This window comes from Mobula hypostoma, chromosome 18, assembly GCF_963921235.1.
Source record: "Mobula hypostoma chromosome 18, sMobHyp1.1, whole genome shotgun sequence".
Classification (NCBI taxonomy): domain Eukaryota; kingdom Metazoa; phylum Chordata; class Chondrichthyes; order Myliobatiformes; family Myliobatidae; genus Mobula; species Mobula hypostoma.
The window spans coordinates 32,083,337-32,103,319 of NC_086114.1; the positions used below are offsets into that span (position 1 = coordinate 32,083,337).

The 19,983-nt window shown below is 39.9% G+C and overlaps 1 protein-coding gene across 6 annotated transcripts in view; it reads left to right on the plus strand.

Moving 5' to 3' along the window:
* Nucleotides 1-19,983, plus strand: part of LOC134358439 (rho GTPase-activating protein 22-like) — a 520,442-nt gene that overhangs the window by 484,910 nt on the left and 15,549 nt on the right. For all 6 annotated transcript variants that reach the window (XM_063070661.1, XM_063070660.1, XM_063070662.1 and 3 more), the window contains 4 exons: nucleotides 303-510; nucleotides 4,169-4,301; nucleotides 9,610-9,683; nucleotides 17,521-17,642. In XM_063070661.1, coding sequence (XP_062926731.1) covers nucleotides 303-510; nucleotides 4,169-4,301; nucleotides 9,610-9,683; nucleotides 17,521-17,642 — 537 coding nt within the window. The remainder of the gene's footprint in view (nucleotides 1-302; nucleotides 511-4,168; nucleotides 4,302-9,609; nucleotides 9,684-17,520; nucleotides 17,643-19,983) is intronic.

Genomic DNA, 19,983 nt, shown 5'->3' on the forward strand with positions numbered 1-19,983 from the left:
TTAAGTTCGTATAACGTATAATGCGTATAATGTTTTTAAGTTCTGCAGAGTTGATAAGTGGAAAGAAAATGTTTGAAATAACCTTTTAAAACACACAGAGACAAAACATTCTTATTCCAAAGGAAGGGAAAGATGCATGCAAAGTCGACTTGGGCATTGTAATTAAAGTATTTAGAGACAAGTGTCTTTTAGCTTGAAATCTGGTGTTCCAGTTCTCAGACTGAAGTAACATGTATTGGGAGAGAGTGTTATTAAGGACCTTGATGAGGGAAATCACACCTACAGATTCCGATTTATTACAGGTATATTTGGACAGCGTTTGGAAGATACAGTCCAATACGAGAGGAAATTTGGAAGGCATTTGGCTCCATTATTAGTGGAACAGTGTGTGGACTTTATCAGAGAACATGGCCTCAATGAAGAAGGGTTATTTCGCATGCCTGGGCAAGCCAACCTGGTCAAAGAACTCCAGGATTCTTTCAACTGTGGAGAAAAGCCTCTGTTTGACAAGTAAATTCTTACCTTTCATATTGTTCAAATACTGCAGGCTACTAGTGTATAGTTAAATCTGAAGCCACTGCATGATAAACTTCTCAGATGTGTTTGCTTCATGAACCTATTTGACCAACTACTAGTAAAGCTCAGATAATCCAGCAGCCAATTGTTTATAAATTCTGCATACGGCTCAGTCAGTAGTCTGGAATGTGAGTCTAGGATTGATGTCAGGGCCAGGGAGTCTGGAGTGTGGTTGATGCAGGGTTAGGGTCAGGAACGTGTACTTTTACAGCCAGAGACCAGAGCACTTATAGGTTTCATGTTCCTTTTAAATTTGTCTTGTTTACTGGAAATATTTTGTACTTTATAATGTTTTTAAAAAAAGGACATAAGAAAAAAATAGTTGTTTTATTAAGAGCAGCACCAATAAACATGTAATTTTACTAAAATCACTACCCAAATTCAAAATGGATCCAGATCTTTGGAGTTTTACAGTACATTCACGAGGTAAAATCATCTGAGAGGTTTGTTGTTCACTGGCTTAAAGTTAACCAAAATAACAGTTATTACAGGGAAATGATGCCTTCAAGTCCTGACACTTTGAGTGCCTCATCTCTCAATGGAATGGTTTCATCATTGCGTACATTCTTCCCAGAAGAACTAACCCTCAATAGCCAACTTACTGACTCTGGTGGCTGTGTATCTAAAGGCTGTTAATCCTCTTGTACTAATTTGCTGTCATTTTCAAACAGTGATCTTGCTCAGCAGACCTCCTCGTTCTCTAAATGTAAACCTTTCTTTATTTGACACTTCTGGTTCTAATGTCCATTAGGTGGTCCAAGTTAGTTAACAGATAAGTTGGTATTTGAATGGTAAATTTTCCAGCCATCTTTTGAGTAATTTACAACAAATTTCTAACTAGTTTTACGTTAGAACGGAACTTAAATTTGAAAACCATTATATTTGGTGTGATTCTTCAGGATTGACTTGATGGGACCCTATGCTTAATCATTACTTCAAGTAATGGGGCGTACATGGCAATGCTGATTTCATTGTTTGCCCACTCCAGTATCAGGATGAGAGATGGGCCTGGAGTACATGTCCTGTCTAACCTTCCAGCATACAACTTGGGCTACATTGAAACAACAAAGAAAATATGTGACAAAGATGTTCTAATTTGGTGGCATCACCACACTTTATTTGAACGAACATTTTCCAATACTGTCACACTGAGTTATGCAGAGAAGATGAGCAGGCCAAGACTTTTCCAGAATGAGGGGTGATGATAGAAGTTTGCATGTATCCCCAAGAACAAAAGGGTGCTAAACAGTCTCTGTCTTGAAACTAGGCCTCTCAATTTGTCTGGCTTAAATGACTTTCTTGTTTAAGTATTCAGGTGAAGTGCATTTTCTTTCCAATGTTTCTGTTGTTGTCAAAGCAATTTATTATCCCAAGTAAGCTTTATCGATCCCGTTCAGTTCTCTCATTGTTTTCCCTATTGCAAAGGTCCCCTCCAATTTGTTTAGGCACAAATTCCTGCAGACCAAAAACATGACTGTTGCTCCTTCACAAGATCAACTCAGGAGTGGGAGGAGGAGGGGAATAACACTAATGAACAAGTTTAATCATCTCAAGCTCTAGCTTTACAAATATGGGCAAATTATGGAAAGAACTTTGTATGTAAAAGAAAGTTACTCCCAGTTAGGCATAGCTGCTGCCCCGTCTTTTATTACCTCTCACCTTCACTTTTCCAGTAGTGTCCTGGCCAGCTATCAATCTTCCATCCATCTTGCTTTTAAACTTGGACAAAACACAGTTGATTGTGATGTAACTTGTGCTGTTTTTTCATCTTTCTGACATTCTCAAATCCATCTTGGCTCCAAATTTAAAATTCTCAGTTTTTTTTCTAAATAACCACCTCCAGCCCCTCTCTATCTCTGTGATCTCCCAAAGTTTTAATTCTAGTCTCATGTACACTTGATATTAATCACTCCTCAACTAGCACCCTTGTCTTTAGCTGCCTGGGACTCTTGAAATTCCACTTTTACACCTCTCTAATTTGTCACTTAAAATATCTTTAAAGCCAGGTCAGTGCTAAATGTTTTTGGTTGTTTGCTCTTTTCATCTACCCTGAAACCAAATCTTTGTCCTCTTTCTTCAGTTGCTTCTTAAATCCACACCACACTTCTGTGTTTAGTAGCTTTCCCTGAATCACCTTGGGGTTGAGGAGGGGAAAAAAGGATCAGCCAGGATTGAATGGCGGAGTAGACTTGATGGGCTGAATGGCCTAATTCTACTCCTATCTCTTATGGTCTTATGTGTTTGTGACACTACACGTTGTCTCAAAATGTTCCTGTCATGGACCTTGGAAGTTTTTACTTCATTAATGTATATGCAAGTACAGGTTGAGCATCTCTTATCTGAAAAGCTTGGGGTTGGGAGTGTTTTGGATTTTTTCTAATATTTTTTGATTTTGGAATATTTGCGTCTATACAATGAGGTACCTTGAAGATGGGACCCAAATGTAAATGCAAACTCCTTTTAGGTTACTTATACAGCTTATGTACAGTTGGTGCAAAGCTCACAGAGGGAACAGTCCACAGTCAGATCACAGACTGACATGATAGAGCTGGGTCCTCCGCGGACTGTCAGAGTGGAGCGACCGTCACCGACTGCATCTCCCGTCAGGTTCCAGCCCTGTAATTAGCTTCATATCCGCTCTCAGTTTCAGACAGCCATGCGTTTCACAGCAACTATGATGGGGGGAGGGTAGTTTTATATAATATTAGTAATAATTGTGCATGAAACAATTACCTTCAATTTTCAGTCTGTTGTAAGAGATCTTTGCTTGTTTCATGATCAGCATACCATTAAGCGGCATATGTTCACTCCATCACTGATGAATCCACTTTTTCAATACACACTCGAGATCTCCATTTTTCACATTGTGCAGTTTTATTTTCTGTTTTTTATTAACCTCTGTTAATTACATATGTAAGGTCACTTCTCAGAACTGACTGTGGTGTGCAGAGACCTATGCATTGCCTGGGCATCTTCCCAGTGCCTTGTAGAATTTTCCATTTGTGACATCATGTCAGTGCAGTAAAAATTTGGAGTTCGGAGGTGTATGGATTTTGGGTAAGGGGTACTCAACCTATAGTATTTTATTTGGAAATGTGGCTGACGTAAAATCAATTTCAACTGTTATTTAGGGCATTTTTTCAAATGGTTTACTTATCCCAGATTTTTGAAACTTGCCATTTGTAAATAAAATGTCATTGGTTAATCTAAAATTGAATCTTTAAGGTTTTTTACACAGAGCTCTAAATCGTATAAACTAAACTAGTAGCAGTTTCAGATCATGAATAAAGTGGTGCTAGTGTGGGTCACAAGGTTGGAATCTGGAGCAACATACAAAAAGCTCGAGGAACTCAGCATGTCAGTCAGCATCTGTTGAGGGAAAAGGGAAGAGACAGTCAGTGTGTCAGGTCTAGTCTGAAATGTCAACTCTCTATTTCCCTCCACAGATACTACCTGACTACTGAACTCCCCAGAATGAGGGGCATTGCTTTTTAGGGGGTAGTTTTGCAGTTGATTCCATGTGCTGACAGAAAATGCTGGTTAATGATTACAGCTTTTCGAAGCTCCCGTGGTTTATGATTTTTCATTTCAGGAACACAGACGTTCACACGGTTGCATCCTTACTGAAGCTGTACCTGAGGGAGTTACCAGAACCAGTCATCCCATTTGCCAAGTATGAAGACTTCCTTTCATGTGCACAGTTGCTGGCTAAGGACAAAGAGGAGGTAAACACAGAGATATAATCAGAACTCGAGGGGCAACTTTCCCACACAGAGGGTGGTTTGTATCTCAAATGTGCTGCCAGGGGAGGTGGTTAAAGCAGGTGCAATGGCAACTTTTAAAAGACAATTGAACTGTTACAGGGATTGGACAGGTTTGGAAGGGTACGGGCCAAATGCTGACAAATTGGACTGGCTTGGATGGGGCACCTCGGTCGGCATGGACTACTTGGGCTGCAGGACCTGTTTCCATGCTATATAACTGTATAAATTGCCCAGGGCCTTTCAATATTTTGAACTGACAACGTTGTGTCCCTTTTGTCAGTAGTTCTAGAAAATAGGCCACCTCATTTTGTTTTTGGTACCATTTGAACTGTACCATTTGCTTCAAATTCAAGTAGCTTCAAGTGTGCAGATAGTGTAATTGCTCAAAGTACTTGAAAACAGGAGGTGTGGAGCCATCTCCCAAGCTACTTCCACTAGATACAAACTCTTTTAAGAAGCTTCTGAATACATAATAATGAAAGGGTAGGCACTGGTAAAATGCCCACTGCTAGTATGCAGAAGATCACGGGAGCAGTTGAACAAAGCCCAGTGTTATATCTTGGTCGGAGATGGTGATTGCCCTCCATGTTCATCTGACGCAAAAGAGAAATCTGATGGTATTGATTACTGTGTAGCACCTTCATTTTGTTAAGGAATCAACAACTCACTTCAGTTGTGAAAGTTTGTTCATTAACTCTAACGCTATTTAATATTACGATCAGAAACGATCAGAAATTATTTGTTAGAGTCATAGTTATACAGCACAGAAATAGACCTTTTGACCCAACTTGTCCCTGATGATCATGTTGTCTGCTTGAGCAAGACCCAGTTCCCCACATTTGACCCAATATCCCTCCAAACCAGGGTTCTCAACCTTTTTCTAAGCCATGGACCCTACCATTAACCGAGGGGTCTGTGGACCCCAGGGTGGGAATCCTTGCTCTCAGCCTTTTCTCTTCATGTTACTTGTCTAAATATCTTTAAAATATTATAATTGTACCAGCCTCTCCCACTTCCTCTAACAGCTCATTCCATTTTCCCACCACCTGGAATATTGTTAGATTTGGTAAAGTTTAACCTTTTTTGTCTCCTGCCTTTCCTGTAGTTGATGTGACCTCACTGCACTGTATACTAATCTATGTCCTGTGCTAACTTTTGCTAATATGCATACATGGTTGTAACCAAGGAAAGCACCTCCTCGTGACTTAGTGTACAATCAATATGGATACAAGTTGCCAACAAGAACATGAAATCTCCCTTCAGCACTTAAGATGATTTGGATGGTTAGCTGCCCAGACTTTTGTCTTTACTTTGGATTCAAATCCTTAAATAAAAAGTTAAACAGACTAATTTCCTAAATTTTACCCAGAAGTACCTGAGGGAGTCAATTTTTGCCACTGAAATGGGATCTGTACACCAAATGTGATACCCAACATGAAATTTTGCCCACTCCTCAGTATTACAGCAGTGTAAGTGTCAATAGAACTTGGCCATCAGATCCTAGAGTCAGGAAGGTGAGATGTCCAGTCGATTTTAGGTTGCACGATTTAATGAAGTCCAAGGATCTTGATATGCCTGAAAGACTGTTGGTTCATCTATATGTTAAGGAAAATTATTGTGATAGTTTACCATTTTTACTGATGGATCAAAAGATATTTTATCTGGGAATGTTGGTGTTGCTGTTTTTGTGCCTGAATTACAGGTAACAATAAAAAAATGTCAGTTACTAACCAGCTATCAGTATATAGAGCAGAATTGGTTGCCATCATTTTGGGCTTACAGTGGGTGGAGGAAATTTATCCTTGCAAAGTGGCAGTTTGTTCAGGTTCTTTTTCAGTTTTGACTAGACTTAAAACAGGTCATTCTAACTGTAGGTCGGAATTACTGCTGGAAGCTCTTCAAACTTTCTCATTTTCTTGTGGGTCCCTGCACATAGAGGTGTTGAGGGGAATGAGCAGTTTGATTGTTTGACTAAAAAAGCAGTTAAAAGTTCTACTATGGATTTAGGCCTTCCCCTTAGCAAATCAGAAGTTAAGGAGTTGGTGGGGCTAAGAATTGTTATAATGGCAAGACTTGTGGGATAATGGGCGTAAGGGGAGACACCTTTACAAAATACACAAAACTGTTGGGTTGATGGGAGAAGGGGGTAAAACAAGAAGGGAAGGAATTATATCGAATTGACATAGAATATTCTTATATCATAGAAAATATCACTCCAGTGTGTTCAAAGGTTCAATTTAATGACAGAGAAATGTATACAATACACCTCCTGAAATGCTGCTTCTTTGCAAAACTCTGGGGTGTGTAGGTTTTGTCATCGTTATGAAACAGTGGAACACATTCCTTTACAATGTGAAGCATATAAGATTGAAAGAAAGCAAATGCAGGCTGCACTACTATCTTTGGGGGTTGATCGTTTCAACTTTGCAATGTTATGGAAGTGACTTTAACTTAATTCACAATATTGTCTTTCATTACTTACAATCTGTTGGGCTTTTTGGGGTAATTCACTTATCATTTGATAAAGAAATTGGAGAGGTTTTATTTCCCAATTCTCTACACCATATTCTAGTCCAGCTAGCGGCAGCAATACACTTTTAAGATGGACTACCAACCACCATTAAAAGTCAGAAGAAGAAGAAGGAAGTTGTGATGCCCAGTCCTCATCTCATTCTAATTTGCTTTGGGAGTTATTTTGGGGCAGTATTTTGCTGATGTTTGAGAAGAATACAATGCAGCAGATGAAGGGTTATTGACCTGAAATGTGAACTATTTCTTCTTACATGGATGCTGCCTGACCTGCTGAGCATTTATTGGTATTTCCAGCCTCGTAATAGTGTCGAAAGGCCTAGACAGAGTAGATATGGAAAGGATGTTTCCCATGCTGGGAGAGTCGAGGACAAAAGGGCACAGCCTCACGATAGAGGGGCGCCCTTTCAAAACAGAGATGCAGGGAAATTTCTTCAGCCAAAGGGTGGTGAATTTGTGGAATTTGTTGCCACATGCAGCTGTGGAGGCCAGGTCATTGGGTGTATTTAAGGCAGAGATTGATAGGTTCTTTATTGGACATGGCATTAAAGGTTACGGGGAGAAGGCCAGGAACTGGGGTTGAGGAGGAGAGAAAAAAAGGATCAGCCATGATTGAATGACGGAGCAGACTTGGTGGGCCAGATGGCCTAATTCTGCTCCTATGTCTTATGGGCTTATAATGAGATAAATAATTTTCAGCCTTGTCATTACCTCTTTGGCAGTTTGTTTACATGTACGTTCTGGAGTTTTGATTTCAATGAAAATGTGATTTTAAAATTTTGAAATGGAGCTCATTTATATTTTGCTAGCGGTGAGATGTTGAAAGAGATCTCGGGTTGAACTCAGTTTGGGACAATAAAAATAACATTAAATGCTGCTAATTACACAGTGCCTTGAATCTATCCCTGCTGTACTTGGGCAGCAGCCAGTAGTCCTGTTTAAACACCACAAGTTCTGTTCTGCTGTACTTCGAGATGGCAGTTGGATTTCCCCAGGGGCCCATTCCATTTCGTGCCTGAATCTTCAGACTGATGGTGTCAAACAGCTCAATGTGCTTGCTTCAATTATGGCAGATTAGGAGAACCCTGCTTATGGAGAATGAGCAGAGGAATGAAATCAGTTTCAGCAAGATGGGCCAAGTGGCCTTCTCAATGCTATAAATGTCTAGAATTTCCTGTGGGTGTGGTTAAACACCGCAAAGTATAACTTGCAATCTGTACTATCCTCTGCATTTGTAACACTACAGCTGAAATTGTTTTATTCCTCGGTCAGCTTTCAGTAAGTGAGGAGACTGGACTAGAATCTTGCATCAGTATTGAGAACATTTCCTCCAGTGGTTAAGCTCCCAGACCACATTTAAAACCCAAGGGCTAAATCCTGCCCATTAGTTGGGGAACAGCTGGGGAAACAGAGACCCAAAGGCTGACAGGCAACTTTGGAACAAGAGTAAGTCATCTGGCCCTTCGAGCTCTTCTACCGTCCAACCAGGTTGAAGCTGATCTGTGACTTGGCTCCTATTGGCTGCCTTTTCCACATTCCATAGAGTCACTTGACCTAGAAACAGGCCCTTCGGTCCACTGAGTCCATACTAGCCATCAAGTACCTAGTTACACCAGTCCCACATTTTATTCTTCCCACATTCCCTTCAACTTCTCCCAGATTCCAACATACACCAGCACACTCAGGATCATTTACAGTGGTCAATTAACCTGCCAACAGAAACAGGAGGAACCTGGTGCACCCTGAGGAAACCTGTGCAGGAACAGGGAGATTGTGCAAACTCCACACAAAAAGCACCAGACATCAGGATTGAAGCTGGGTCACTGGCGCTATCAAGCAACAACTCTTTGACGCGTACCACTGTATTGCCCCTTTATACCTTTTGCATATTTAAAAAAATTCTGACATTAATGATTGACCACAGCATCTCTTTCTGTTTCCAAACTTCCACCAGAGTTGAGGCTCTGTATTGAGACAGTCTGCTTCCCTCTGTTATGCTGTCTTGTTATGAAATTTTATTTATCAGTCAAGACCAGGTTTGCCTTCAACTAGAAATCGACCCGTGATTTTGACAGGAATACTAAGTGTCAATTTGGGGGTGGGGGGGGGGTGGTGGAGATCATGAGCTATTTTTGAAGGACCAGGAGATGTATTTAAAATATCTAGCTTTAAGTTATGAGGCAGCACGTTAGAGTAGCGGTTAGCATAATGCTTTACAATGCCAGAAACTATGGTTCAATTCCTGCCACTGTCTGTTTCCTCCAGGTGCTGCAGTTTTCTCCCCCATTCCAGAGACATATGGATTAGTGGGTTCATTGGTCACGTGGGTGTAATAAGGTGGTGCAGACTCACTGGGCCTGAAGGCCCTGTTACCGTGCTGTATCTCTAAACAAACAAATAAATAAATAAAGACAAATGGAGATATGACTTTAAAAATGTGACTGACTTTCCTACTTCCCCAAAACTCACTGGTCCTTCCCACCCAGACTGCTGTTAAAAATGAACTTGGCTCCACGTGACTTATCAGGATTGGACACCATCTTCTAAGTGACCTCCGCAGGGTTGGGCAACCTGCTCAGCTGAGAAGATCAGAGGTGGCAATGGGTGGGTAAATCTGGGCAGTTTGATCTGCCCACCTGTCCAATTTACAGTCGGCAACCAGGGTTAAAAATGGGGTTTCTGTTTAAATGCTCTCCTGGTTTGCAATGAGAATTAATAACCTGATCTTATTTTTACTCAGGGTGTCCAGGAGCTGATCAAGCAAGTCACTGGTCTGCCTCAGGCCAATTACAATCTCCTCAAGTATATCTGCAGGTGAGGTTTGCACAGTGACTCTGTTGAATAGGACGAGAGGTGGGTGATGAAGTGTCTCAACATCTAATTGGGTAAATTTTCTGTGTGTCATTCAGTGGCAGTTTACTGATTTACAAACACATCTCTGTTTTTTTTAATTAATTTTTTTATGAGTTTCTACATTACAACAAAAAAAACCCAACAAAAAGGAGATTTATACAATGCGAAACTAATGTGTCTGGTGTACAATTCATAGCAGTAAAGAAAAAGTACCCAAAATAAAATCATATAAAGTTAGTTTCCTCCCAGCCCTCCCTCTTCACAACTCCAAGCCAACCATTACGATATAAAGAAAAGTTAATCAGAGCTTTTGTCATCACAGAGCTGTGAATATATAAAAAAAGTGTATTGCCTGCTACCTAAACTATAATATATTTCACATCATAAAAAAAAACCTTAAAAGTTCACCAGAAAAGAAAGCTGGAAGTAAGGGATTAAAGTACTGAAAGAAAAAGGATAAACCTTTAATCAAAAGAGGGGTTATGAAAATATTCAAGAAAAGGTCCCCACACCTTATGGAACTTTATGTCCGAATTAAGAAGTGAATAATGAATCTTTTCAAGGTCTAAGCAGGACATAATGTCTCTAAACCATTAAGCATGAGTGGGTGGGGCAACATCTCAACATGGGTGAGACCACACATGGAGTATTGTGTACAGTTTTGGTCTCCAAATTTGAGGAGGACATTCTAGCTATTGAGGGAGTGCAGCGTAAGTTCACTGGGTTAATATGCAGGGATGGCGGGACTGTCATCTGTTGAAAGATTGGAGCGACTGGGCTTGTATACACTGGAATTTAGAAGAATGAGAGGGTATCTGATTGAAACATTTAAGATTATTAAGGGATTGGACATGCTAAAGGCAGGAAACATGTTCCCGATGTTGGGTGAATCCAGAACCAGAGGCCACAGTTTAAGAATAAGGGGTAGACCATTTAGAACGGAGTTGAGGAGAAACTTTTTCACACAGAGGGTTGTGGTTCTGTGGAATGCTCTGCCTCAGAAGGCAGTGGAGGTCAATTCTCTGGATTCTTTCAAGAAAGAGTTAGATAGAGCTCTTAATGATAGCGGAGTGAAGGGATATGGGGAGAAGTCAGGGACAGGATACTGATTGTGGATGATCAGCCATGATCACAGTGAATGGCGGTGCTGGCTCGAAATGCTGAATGGCCTACTCCTGCAGCTATTGTCTGTTGTCTATTATCTCTAAGAACTAAACGTCTAGCCAAAGGAGAGGCAAAAGACAATGTTCGACGTTTAGTCAGACTCAAACGCGTGTCAACTTCACCCAAAATGCGAAAAAGAGCAATCAAAGGGTTAGGTTATAAGTGGCAATTAAGGATATGGGATAAAGTTGAAAAGACATCTCTCCAAAATTTCTCCAAACTAGGACAGGCCCAATACATATGGATAAGAGAAGCCTCGCCCACTTTACATTTGTCACAAAAGGGACTAATATCAGAATAGAACTGCAATAATTTAGTTTTAGACATATGAGCCCCATGTACAACCTTGAACTGAAAAAGACAGTGGCCAGCACATAAAGAGGTTGAGTTAACTGACTTAAGAATTGAATCCCAAATCTCGTCGAACAGAGAAATATTTAAATCATGCTCCCAGGCAGTTCTAATTTTATCAAAGGGGGCACGCCTCAAGGTTGCTAACTTACCACGAATAGTAGACATTGAACTTTTACCCAATGGGTTTATACAAAGAAACAACATTTTTTTGGGGCATCTCAGGAAAATTTGGTATTAAAGGGTTAATAAAATGTCTGATTTGAAGATATCTAAAGAAATGAGTATTAGATAGGTTAAACTTTGCAGACAGTTGTTCAAAAGTTGCAAAACAATTGTCTATGAAAAGATCTTCAAAAGGCCTGATGCCCTTTCTGTACCAATCATGAAATGTTAAGTCTTGCATAGAAGGTCAAAAAAAATGATTATGAAAGATAGGACTAGAGAGAGAGAGAAACCATGAAGACCATAACGTTTTCTGAACTGAGCCCATATTCTCAGAGTATGTCTAATGAGAGGATTAACAATTAGTTTAGGCAAATGACAGGGAAGTGCGGGAATGGAGAAATCCTTATGAGAGTTCAACTCCATTGCCACCCATTTTGGGCAGTCAGACTGATTATGAAAGGAAGACCAGAAAGTAAGGCAACATATATTGGCTGCCCAGTAATAAAAACGAAAATTAGGCAAGGCCATACCACCTTCCCTTTTAGGTTTTTGAAGGTGAACTTTGTTAAGTCTGGAACGTTTGCCCTTCCATAGATAGGATGAAATAATAGAATCTAACGAATCAAAAAAAAGCTTTAGAAATAAAAATTGGTAAAGATTGGAATAAGTATAAAAATTTAGGAAGGATATACATTTTAACAACATTAATTTGACCTACCAGAGGGATGACCAGTGTGCCAAACTCTGTTTTGTATGATTTAAAAGATTAGCTAAATTTTCTCGAAGAGATGCTTTAAGTTCCTTGTTTCAGTTAAACCGAGGTAAGTGAATTGATTATGTACTACTTTAAAAGGGAGGTTATGAAATTCTAATATTTGTGCTTCTCTGTTAATTGGGAAGAGTTCGCTCTTGTGTAAATTAAGTTTGTATCCGGAAAGTTGGCTAAATTTATTAAGAAGTGAAAACATTGGGGGTAAGGAGGTAGTCGGATTTGACATAAAAAGTAAAAGATCATCGGCATAAAGAGAAACTTTATGCTCAAAACCGCCCCCCTCCAAATCCCCATCAATTCAACGCAGCTACGAAACGCAATCGCCAGTGGCTCTATGGCCAGATCAAAAAGTAAGGGACTTAAAGGGTGCCCTTGCCAGGTGCCACATTTAAGGTTAAAAGGTTGGGATTGCTGAGAGTTGGTCAAAACAGAAGCAGTGGGACATGAGTATAGCAATTTAGTCCATGTAATAAAACTTTGTCCAAAGTCAAATTTTTCTAAGACCGCAAAAAGATAATTCCACTCCACACAATCAAATGATTTCTCTGCGTCAAAAGAGATGACACATTCAGGAGTCCCAGTTGAAGGTGAATACAAGATATTAAATAGACACCGTATAGTAAAAAAAGGAGGCGATTTTTGATAAATCCAGTTTGATCTTCAGAAATAATTGAGGGTACAATGTTCTCCAATCTACGAGCCAAAACTTTAGCCAAAATTTTAACATTGACATTTAACAAAGAAATCAGCCTCTACAAGGAACACTCTGTTGGGTCTTTGCCTTTTTTCACTAAAAGACTGATACTTGCCTCATTAAATGATGCTGGCAATTGACCATGTTTAAATAAATTGGATAAAACTAATGTTAATTGAGGCAAAAGCAGTGAGGAAAATGATTTATAGAATTCTGCAGAGAACCCATCAGGTCCAGGAGATTTACCAGACTACAGTGCAGAAATAGCTAAAGATGTTTCCTCTAATGATAATGGCTCATTGAGATTTGCTTTGAGATCAGGAGAAAGTGAAGGAATATTTAAACTATTTAAGAAATGCTCGACAGAAATGTTATCATTTAAAGATTCAGAGGAATAGAGTTGAGAATAATAATTCTTGAATGTATCATTGATTTCAGAATGATTCAAGGTAATGTTCCCATTTCCCATTCAAATTTTAGTAATTTGTTGTTTAGCTTTGGAGCGTCTTAGTTGATTGACTAAAAATTTACTGGATTTATCACCATGAATATAAAACTGGCTCTTACTTTCGAGAAGTTGGTGTTCAATTGGATGAGTGGAAATAAGGTCAAACTTAGTTTGAAGTTCCACTCGCTTCTTGTACTGTTCCGGATTTTTGGTCTGGGTATATAGTTGGTTTGTTGCTTTAATTTGATTAACCAGATCTAATCGCTCTGTATAGGTCTTTCTTTTCAAATTCACAGTATATGAAATTATTTGACCCCTTAGATATGCTTTCATGGCATCCCAGACAACCTGCGTTGCGGTTTCAGATGACATGTTAGTATCTAAAAAAAAGTTAGCTGGTCCTTCATAAATTTTACACAATCATTATCCGACAATAGGGTCGGATTTAAGTGCCAGTGTTTATTCATTTGGGGGAGACCAGGAAGAAATATAGACAGGGTAACTGGTGCATGATCTGAAATCAATATACTCTGATAATCACAAGAGCAAACAGATGGAATCAGCAGGTTATTGATTAAAAATAATCAATTCTAGTAAAAGTATGATGGACATGTGAAAGAGACGAGTAATCTCGCTCACCTGGATGGAGAAAATGCCAAACATCAGAGATACCATAATGAGAAAGGAAAGACTGAATTGATAAAGCAGATTTACTTGGTAGTCTCGGAACAGAGGACAATCAATCCATGACAGGATCTAACCAACAGTTAAAATCACTGCCCAATATAAGAGAATATAAGCTCAGGTCAGGCAATAAAGAGAAAACATGATCAAAAAAACTCCACATCATCCGAATTGGGAGCCTACAGGTTAGCCAAGACTACCCTAGTATTATACAATTTCCCAGAGACAATAATAAAATGACCATTTATATCAGATACTTTGTTGTGAAGATCAAAAGGAACATTTTGATTTATAAGAATTGAGATCCCCCTGGCTTTAGCCGGAAGAGTAGAATGGAAGTGCTGACCCACCCACCTTGACATGAGACGGAAATTATCAGAACTACAAATGTGTGTTTCTTGCAAAAAAGCAATTGCAGCTTTGAGCTGCTTAAGATGTGAAAACTCCTTCCTTCTTTTAACAGGATGGTTCAATCTCTTAACATTCCAGCCTATAAAATTCAATGGACTAACCATTGTCATTTAAAAAAACATGGAGAGTAGTAGGCATGAGCAAAATCAAACAATCAAATAACAGCTCTGGGGCAAAAGTATAAAACAAGAGAATCAGGACAGAAATATGTCCTGAATAACAAAGAATAACTAAAGATTTTATAAATGCTACTGGCAGTAGAGATCCTTCCCCCCCTCAAATCCCACAACAAGGAAGTTACCAAAGATCAGCAGCAAGCTCTTCGGAAAAATAACCATCCCAAAAACCAACTTCCAGATTCTTAACATCATCATATGCTCCATTTTGTTAACAATTCAAAAACCAGAAAACTTACCCACTACGAATTAGAATTATACATAGAGAAAAGAAAAATAATTCCACCAAAATGTAGTAAGCTTAACTCAAAGTAATAATCCAAAAGAAAAGATATGAACTAAGAAACACATAAACAAACTTTACCCAGTAACCTACCCGCAAGAAACTATGAAAAAAATTCACTGACTTGAAAAAGAAAGATCAGGAAAAAAGTACTTGTCTGCCATTTTAAATAATCAAACCGCAACTGTGGAAATGGAAGTAGCAGGGAGACTTTCAATAAATTTCTGAGCTTCTGTAACCGAGTTAAACCACTTTTTTTCTCCAGTAGCGAGAGTTATTCATAGACGAGCTGGAAAACGCAGAGAGGGCCTGAGTCCATGATTATAAAACTCTTTCATGACTCCTTTATACTTGGCACGTAGACTCAGAACTTGGGGAGCATAATCCTCGACAATACGGATAGATTGACCCTTGTATTCCAACTTTCCTGTCCGACGTGCTTCCATAATCAAAAGGTTTTTCACCTTATAGCGATGAAAACAGGGAATTACTGGACGTGGTCTATGGCCCGACTCCAGCTTAGGCGCAAAGGTATGGTGAGCTCTGTCTAACTCGGGTGGGGTCGGAAGAATATCATTCCCAAAAATCTCACAGTGGAGAAAAATTCAGTTGGAGATCCACTTTCGATAGCCTCCAGCAAGCCGAGGTTTCGTAGATTTTGACGTCTGCTCCGACCTTCCAGGTCAGTAACTTTGGATATTAACTTGCTGTTATGATCCCTCAAGCTGGAGCAAACGGTTTCCAAATCATGAAAGCGACGTTCTAAATCATCGGTAGCAGACTCAAGAAGAGAAAGACATTCGGCATGAGCCTCTACTTTGGAATTAATTTGATCTAATTTGGATTCCTATGAACTGAAAGGAGACTTAAATTCGGATATTATATCATGGCGGTGCTGTTCCAAAATGGAAACTATCTCAGCAGACGAACCAGCTGCTGGAACTTCTTTTTTCCCCGACTTGGTGATCTTTGAAGCCATTGTAAGACAGGCGTATTTGCAGGCAGGAGGGAAAATTAAAAAATTAACAATCTAGAGTTTAATTAAAAGGAAAGAAGTGCGGAGATAAGAAATAAAAGGGAGCGACAGCTTTAAGTGACTAAACCATCGCCATCTTGACTGGAAGTTTTTTTCTGTCCCCATTCTTGAAACAATAATGAAGTTGAAATCTGTCCAATAGTTGTGTAGACATTGAACTTCTATCCTTTAATGCAAAATCATTAAAGCTACCATTTATTACCTTGCTTGAAATCAAAGCCTGAACTTTGATTTCAATCAAAGTCATCTTAGATAGGATTCTAACACAAACATATGCAAAGTTAATTGGTACACTTTGGGTGACACAGTAGCATAACAGCACCAGTGACCTGGGTTCAACTCTGCCAGTGTGGGAGAGGAGTTTGTATCTTCTCACCATGACCATGTGTGTTTCCCCAGGTGCTCTGGTTTCCTCCCACATTACAAATCCGTAAGTGTTAGTAGGTTAATTGGTCTCATTGGACCAGGGGGGCCTGTTAACAAGTTGTATCTCTAAATAAATAAAAGATGGCAGCATTAATAATTGCAAGGGAGACTGGCAAACATTTGAAATTACAGGCCTGTTGAATGTCTTTGTGCACAGATTACTTTCTCCCTGTATAGATATGGTCACATCTCTGGTGTACTTTCAGGTGTTGTGGTGGAGAGGGGCAGATAATTGTCTTTTATGGTGACCTCCCTGTGTACCTTTTTTTTTTCAGTACAGTTCATTTAAAATGGGGTGGCTCGTTCCTGGTAGATTTTTTTGGTTGTTTTGCGGTGGGGGGGTGGAATTTTTGGAGAGGCCCAGAAGTACTTTCATATTTTTCAATTGTTTGTAACCCAGTTATCCCTGAAGCCCAGACCTTGGTTTGGCAAGGGTCAGACCAGTGGAGCGCGGTATTGTGGATATACAAAACTTTGCATTTGGGCAGACGGATTGTAGTAACTCTTGATGTGAAGCGTAACCTGACTTGTCAAAGAAGCAGAGTTCTTTAATTAGAAGTATGAATGAATGAAGCGAAAATGCATATACGAGGGGTGATTGATAAGTTTGTGGCCTAAGGTAAAAGGAGTCAATTTTAGAAAACCTAACACATTTATTTTTCCTACATTTACACACTTAGTCCAGCAGTCGTGGAGCATACGGATCCCTTCTTTGTAGAAGTTGGCGTCTTGGACCTCCAGAGGTGGTCCACAGCAGGGGTGATTGATACGTTTGTGGCCTAAGGTAGAAGGAGATGAGAAACTTCAAACTTTCTGCATTTTCACTCAGAGCTGAACTGCATGTGCATGTAACGAGAGTGGTATAAGTCATCTTCTACCTTAGGCCACGAACGTATCAATCACCCCTGCTGTGGGCCACTTTCTGGAGGTCCAAGACGCGACTTCTACAAAGAAGGGATCCATATGCTCCACAACCGCTGGACTAAGTGTGTAAATGTAGGAGGGGACTATGTTGAAAAATAAATGTGCTAGGTTTTTAAAAATTGACTCCTACCTTAGGCCACAAACTTATCAATCACCCCTCGTAATTAATGGATATTGAAAGGAGCCTAATCCATTCCAGTAAAATGCTGGTGTATTTAGACTTGTATTTTTCCATTCTAATATTGACCATGTTGTCTCTAGATTCCTTGATGAAGTTCAGTCATATTCAAGTGTTAATAAAATGAGTGTCCAGAACCTTGCAACGGTCTTTGGGCCGAATATTTTGCGTCCAAAATTGGAGGATCCGGTGACGATAATGGAAGGTAAGGGGATTTCACTCACCCACTTTTCTTCCAGCTACAACTTAATCCAGTAACTGGGAGAGCACTCTCTTTACTTCTCCTTTAGGAAGCACATCAGATTCAGCTGGTCTGCAAACCACTGAACTCCTACTTTAAGTGTTTATTCTGTGAAGAGACGCTGCAGAAAGAGCAGAAAACTAGGAGATGTTTGCAGCAACTCCATGTCCAGTAAATAATCAACAAGGGCATCATTATTAACGATTTGGGCTTGTATTTAAAAGGTGCCACAGTAGTGTATCTGTTAGCACAATCACTTTACATCGCCAGCTATTACCGATCAGGGTTTGATTCCCACCGTTGTCTGTACATTCTCCCATGACCATGTGGTTTCCTCTGGGTGCTCTGGTTTCCTCCCACATTCCAAAGACGAATGGCTTAGAGTTTGTAAGGTGCGGGAATCCTATGTTGGCTCCATAGAGTGGCAGCACTTGCGGACTGCCCCCAACATAATCCCTGCTGGTCTGATCTGACGCAAGCAATACATTTCAATGTACATTTGACAAATAAAGCTAATCTCTCAGGTGGCACAGTAATATAGCGTTTCCAGCGCCAGTGACCCGGATTCAATTCCCGCCACTGTCGGTAAAGAGTTTGTATGTTCACCCTGTGACCGAGTGCTTCCTCCCACGTCTCAAAGACGTACGGTTTTGTAGGTTAATTGGTCACATGCGTGTAATTGGGCAGCAGAGACTCATTGGGCCAGAAGGGCCTGTTACTCTGTTGTATCTCTAAATAAAATCTTTTAAAAAATCTGATTGAAACAGGCTGGTACAGTTTTAATTTGATGTAATACTTGCAATTCCATGTGTTCTGGGCAAATGAAGTGCCGCTAAGGTAGAATATATAAGTGGCTGACAGCTTAAACGTAAGCAGAACACTGCAAATACTCAGCTGGTCATATGGATGTGAACTGAGTAACTGGGCCGGCTTCCCACCCTTCCCATCACCCACCCATGGCCTCTCCCCGGTACTGAACTGCTTTTTCACCTGATTTATCTGCAGTGTACTTAATATTCACTGTTTACTGTGCACTCTAAATTGGAGAGACTGAACAGACTGGGTTGTATTTTTGCAGACATCAGATGGAGCAAAGGCTCCTTCCCCTCCATCATCAGAATTCTGATCGGTCCATCAACCCATGAACACTACCTCATTATTCCTTTCTGTTTGCCCTCTTTATTTATTTTGTAATTTATAGTGATTTTCTGTCTGGACTGTACTGCTGCCACAAACAATACATTTCACATCATATAAGCCAGTGATAATGAACCTGATTCTGAATATCTCTTCAGACTAAATATGAAACCAAAACCTTTCGTTACTTTTGAATGTTCCATTCCACCCACACTTGGCTTGCTACATTGCTCCAGTAAACCTCAATGAACAACGCTATAATTATTTATAGATACTCTTCCTCCATGTACATCACTGAGTCCAATAATACAACGTACCAGCACTCATAGGTTTTATTTTTGCAGGGAGAGGTTGTTGATAATGATTCTGCTATCCATTAGTAATGTCACTACTGATTTTCATATTAGTTTTCCTGCTGGCTTCAACCGAGCCTGTAACCTTCTCCAATTCTTACCAGCAGTTACAGGACTGAAGCTTCCGAATCTTCTCTCCCTGCAGGTAGCATTGGCTAACCTGGGGACTTTAATGAAATGATAAACATTGCCATTGATTATGTAAAAAAAACAGAAAATACTAGAAATACTCAGCAAGTCGGGCTGCATCTGTGGGAAGAGAAACAGGAGTTAACATTTCAGGTCAAAAACCTTTCATCAGAACTGTAAATGAGACTAACAGACACAAGAGATTCTGCAGATGCTGGAAGTGCAGAGCTACATAGTCAAATGCTGGAGGAACTCAGCAGGTCAGTCAGAGTCTATGGAAATAAATAGTCAACGTTTTGGGCCAAGACCCTTCATCAATCCCAAGAAAACTAAAGAAACTTGTTAAGCCTCCGAGAGGATGGGCTGATGTCTCTGGAAGGTAAAAACAAAAAGCAATGCTGGAAATAGCAGGGTCAGACTGTAACAGAAGAGAAACTGTTAATGAATCGTTTACCTTGACAAAGCTACCTGAAGTAGTGCCAGTCAGAAAGAGTTGACCAGAACATAAGCGTATGGTTGACAGAGCTTTCATGACTGAGATTGGCTTTGTTAAAGGTGTCCACAGTGTGAAAATGGTGGAAAGGAACTAAAATACAAATCAGTTGTGGTGTAAATGGATGGCAGGGGTAGACTTGATGACTTGAATGGCTCACCTGATTGCTCGGTCTTCTTACCGTAAGATTTTA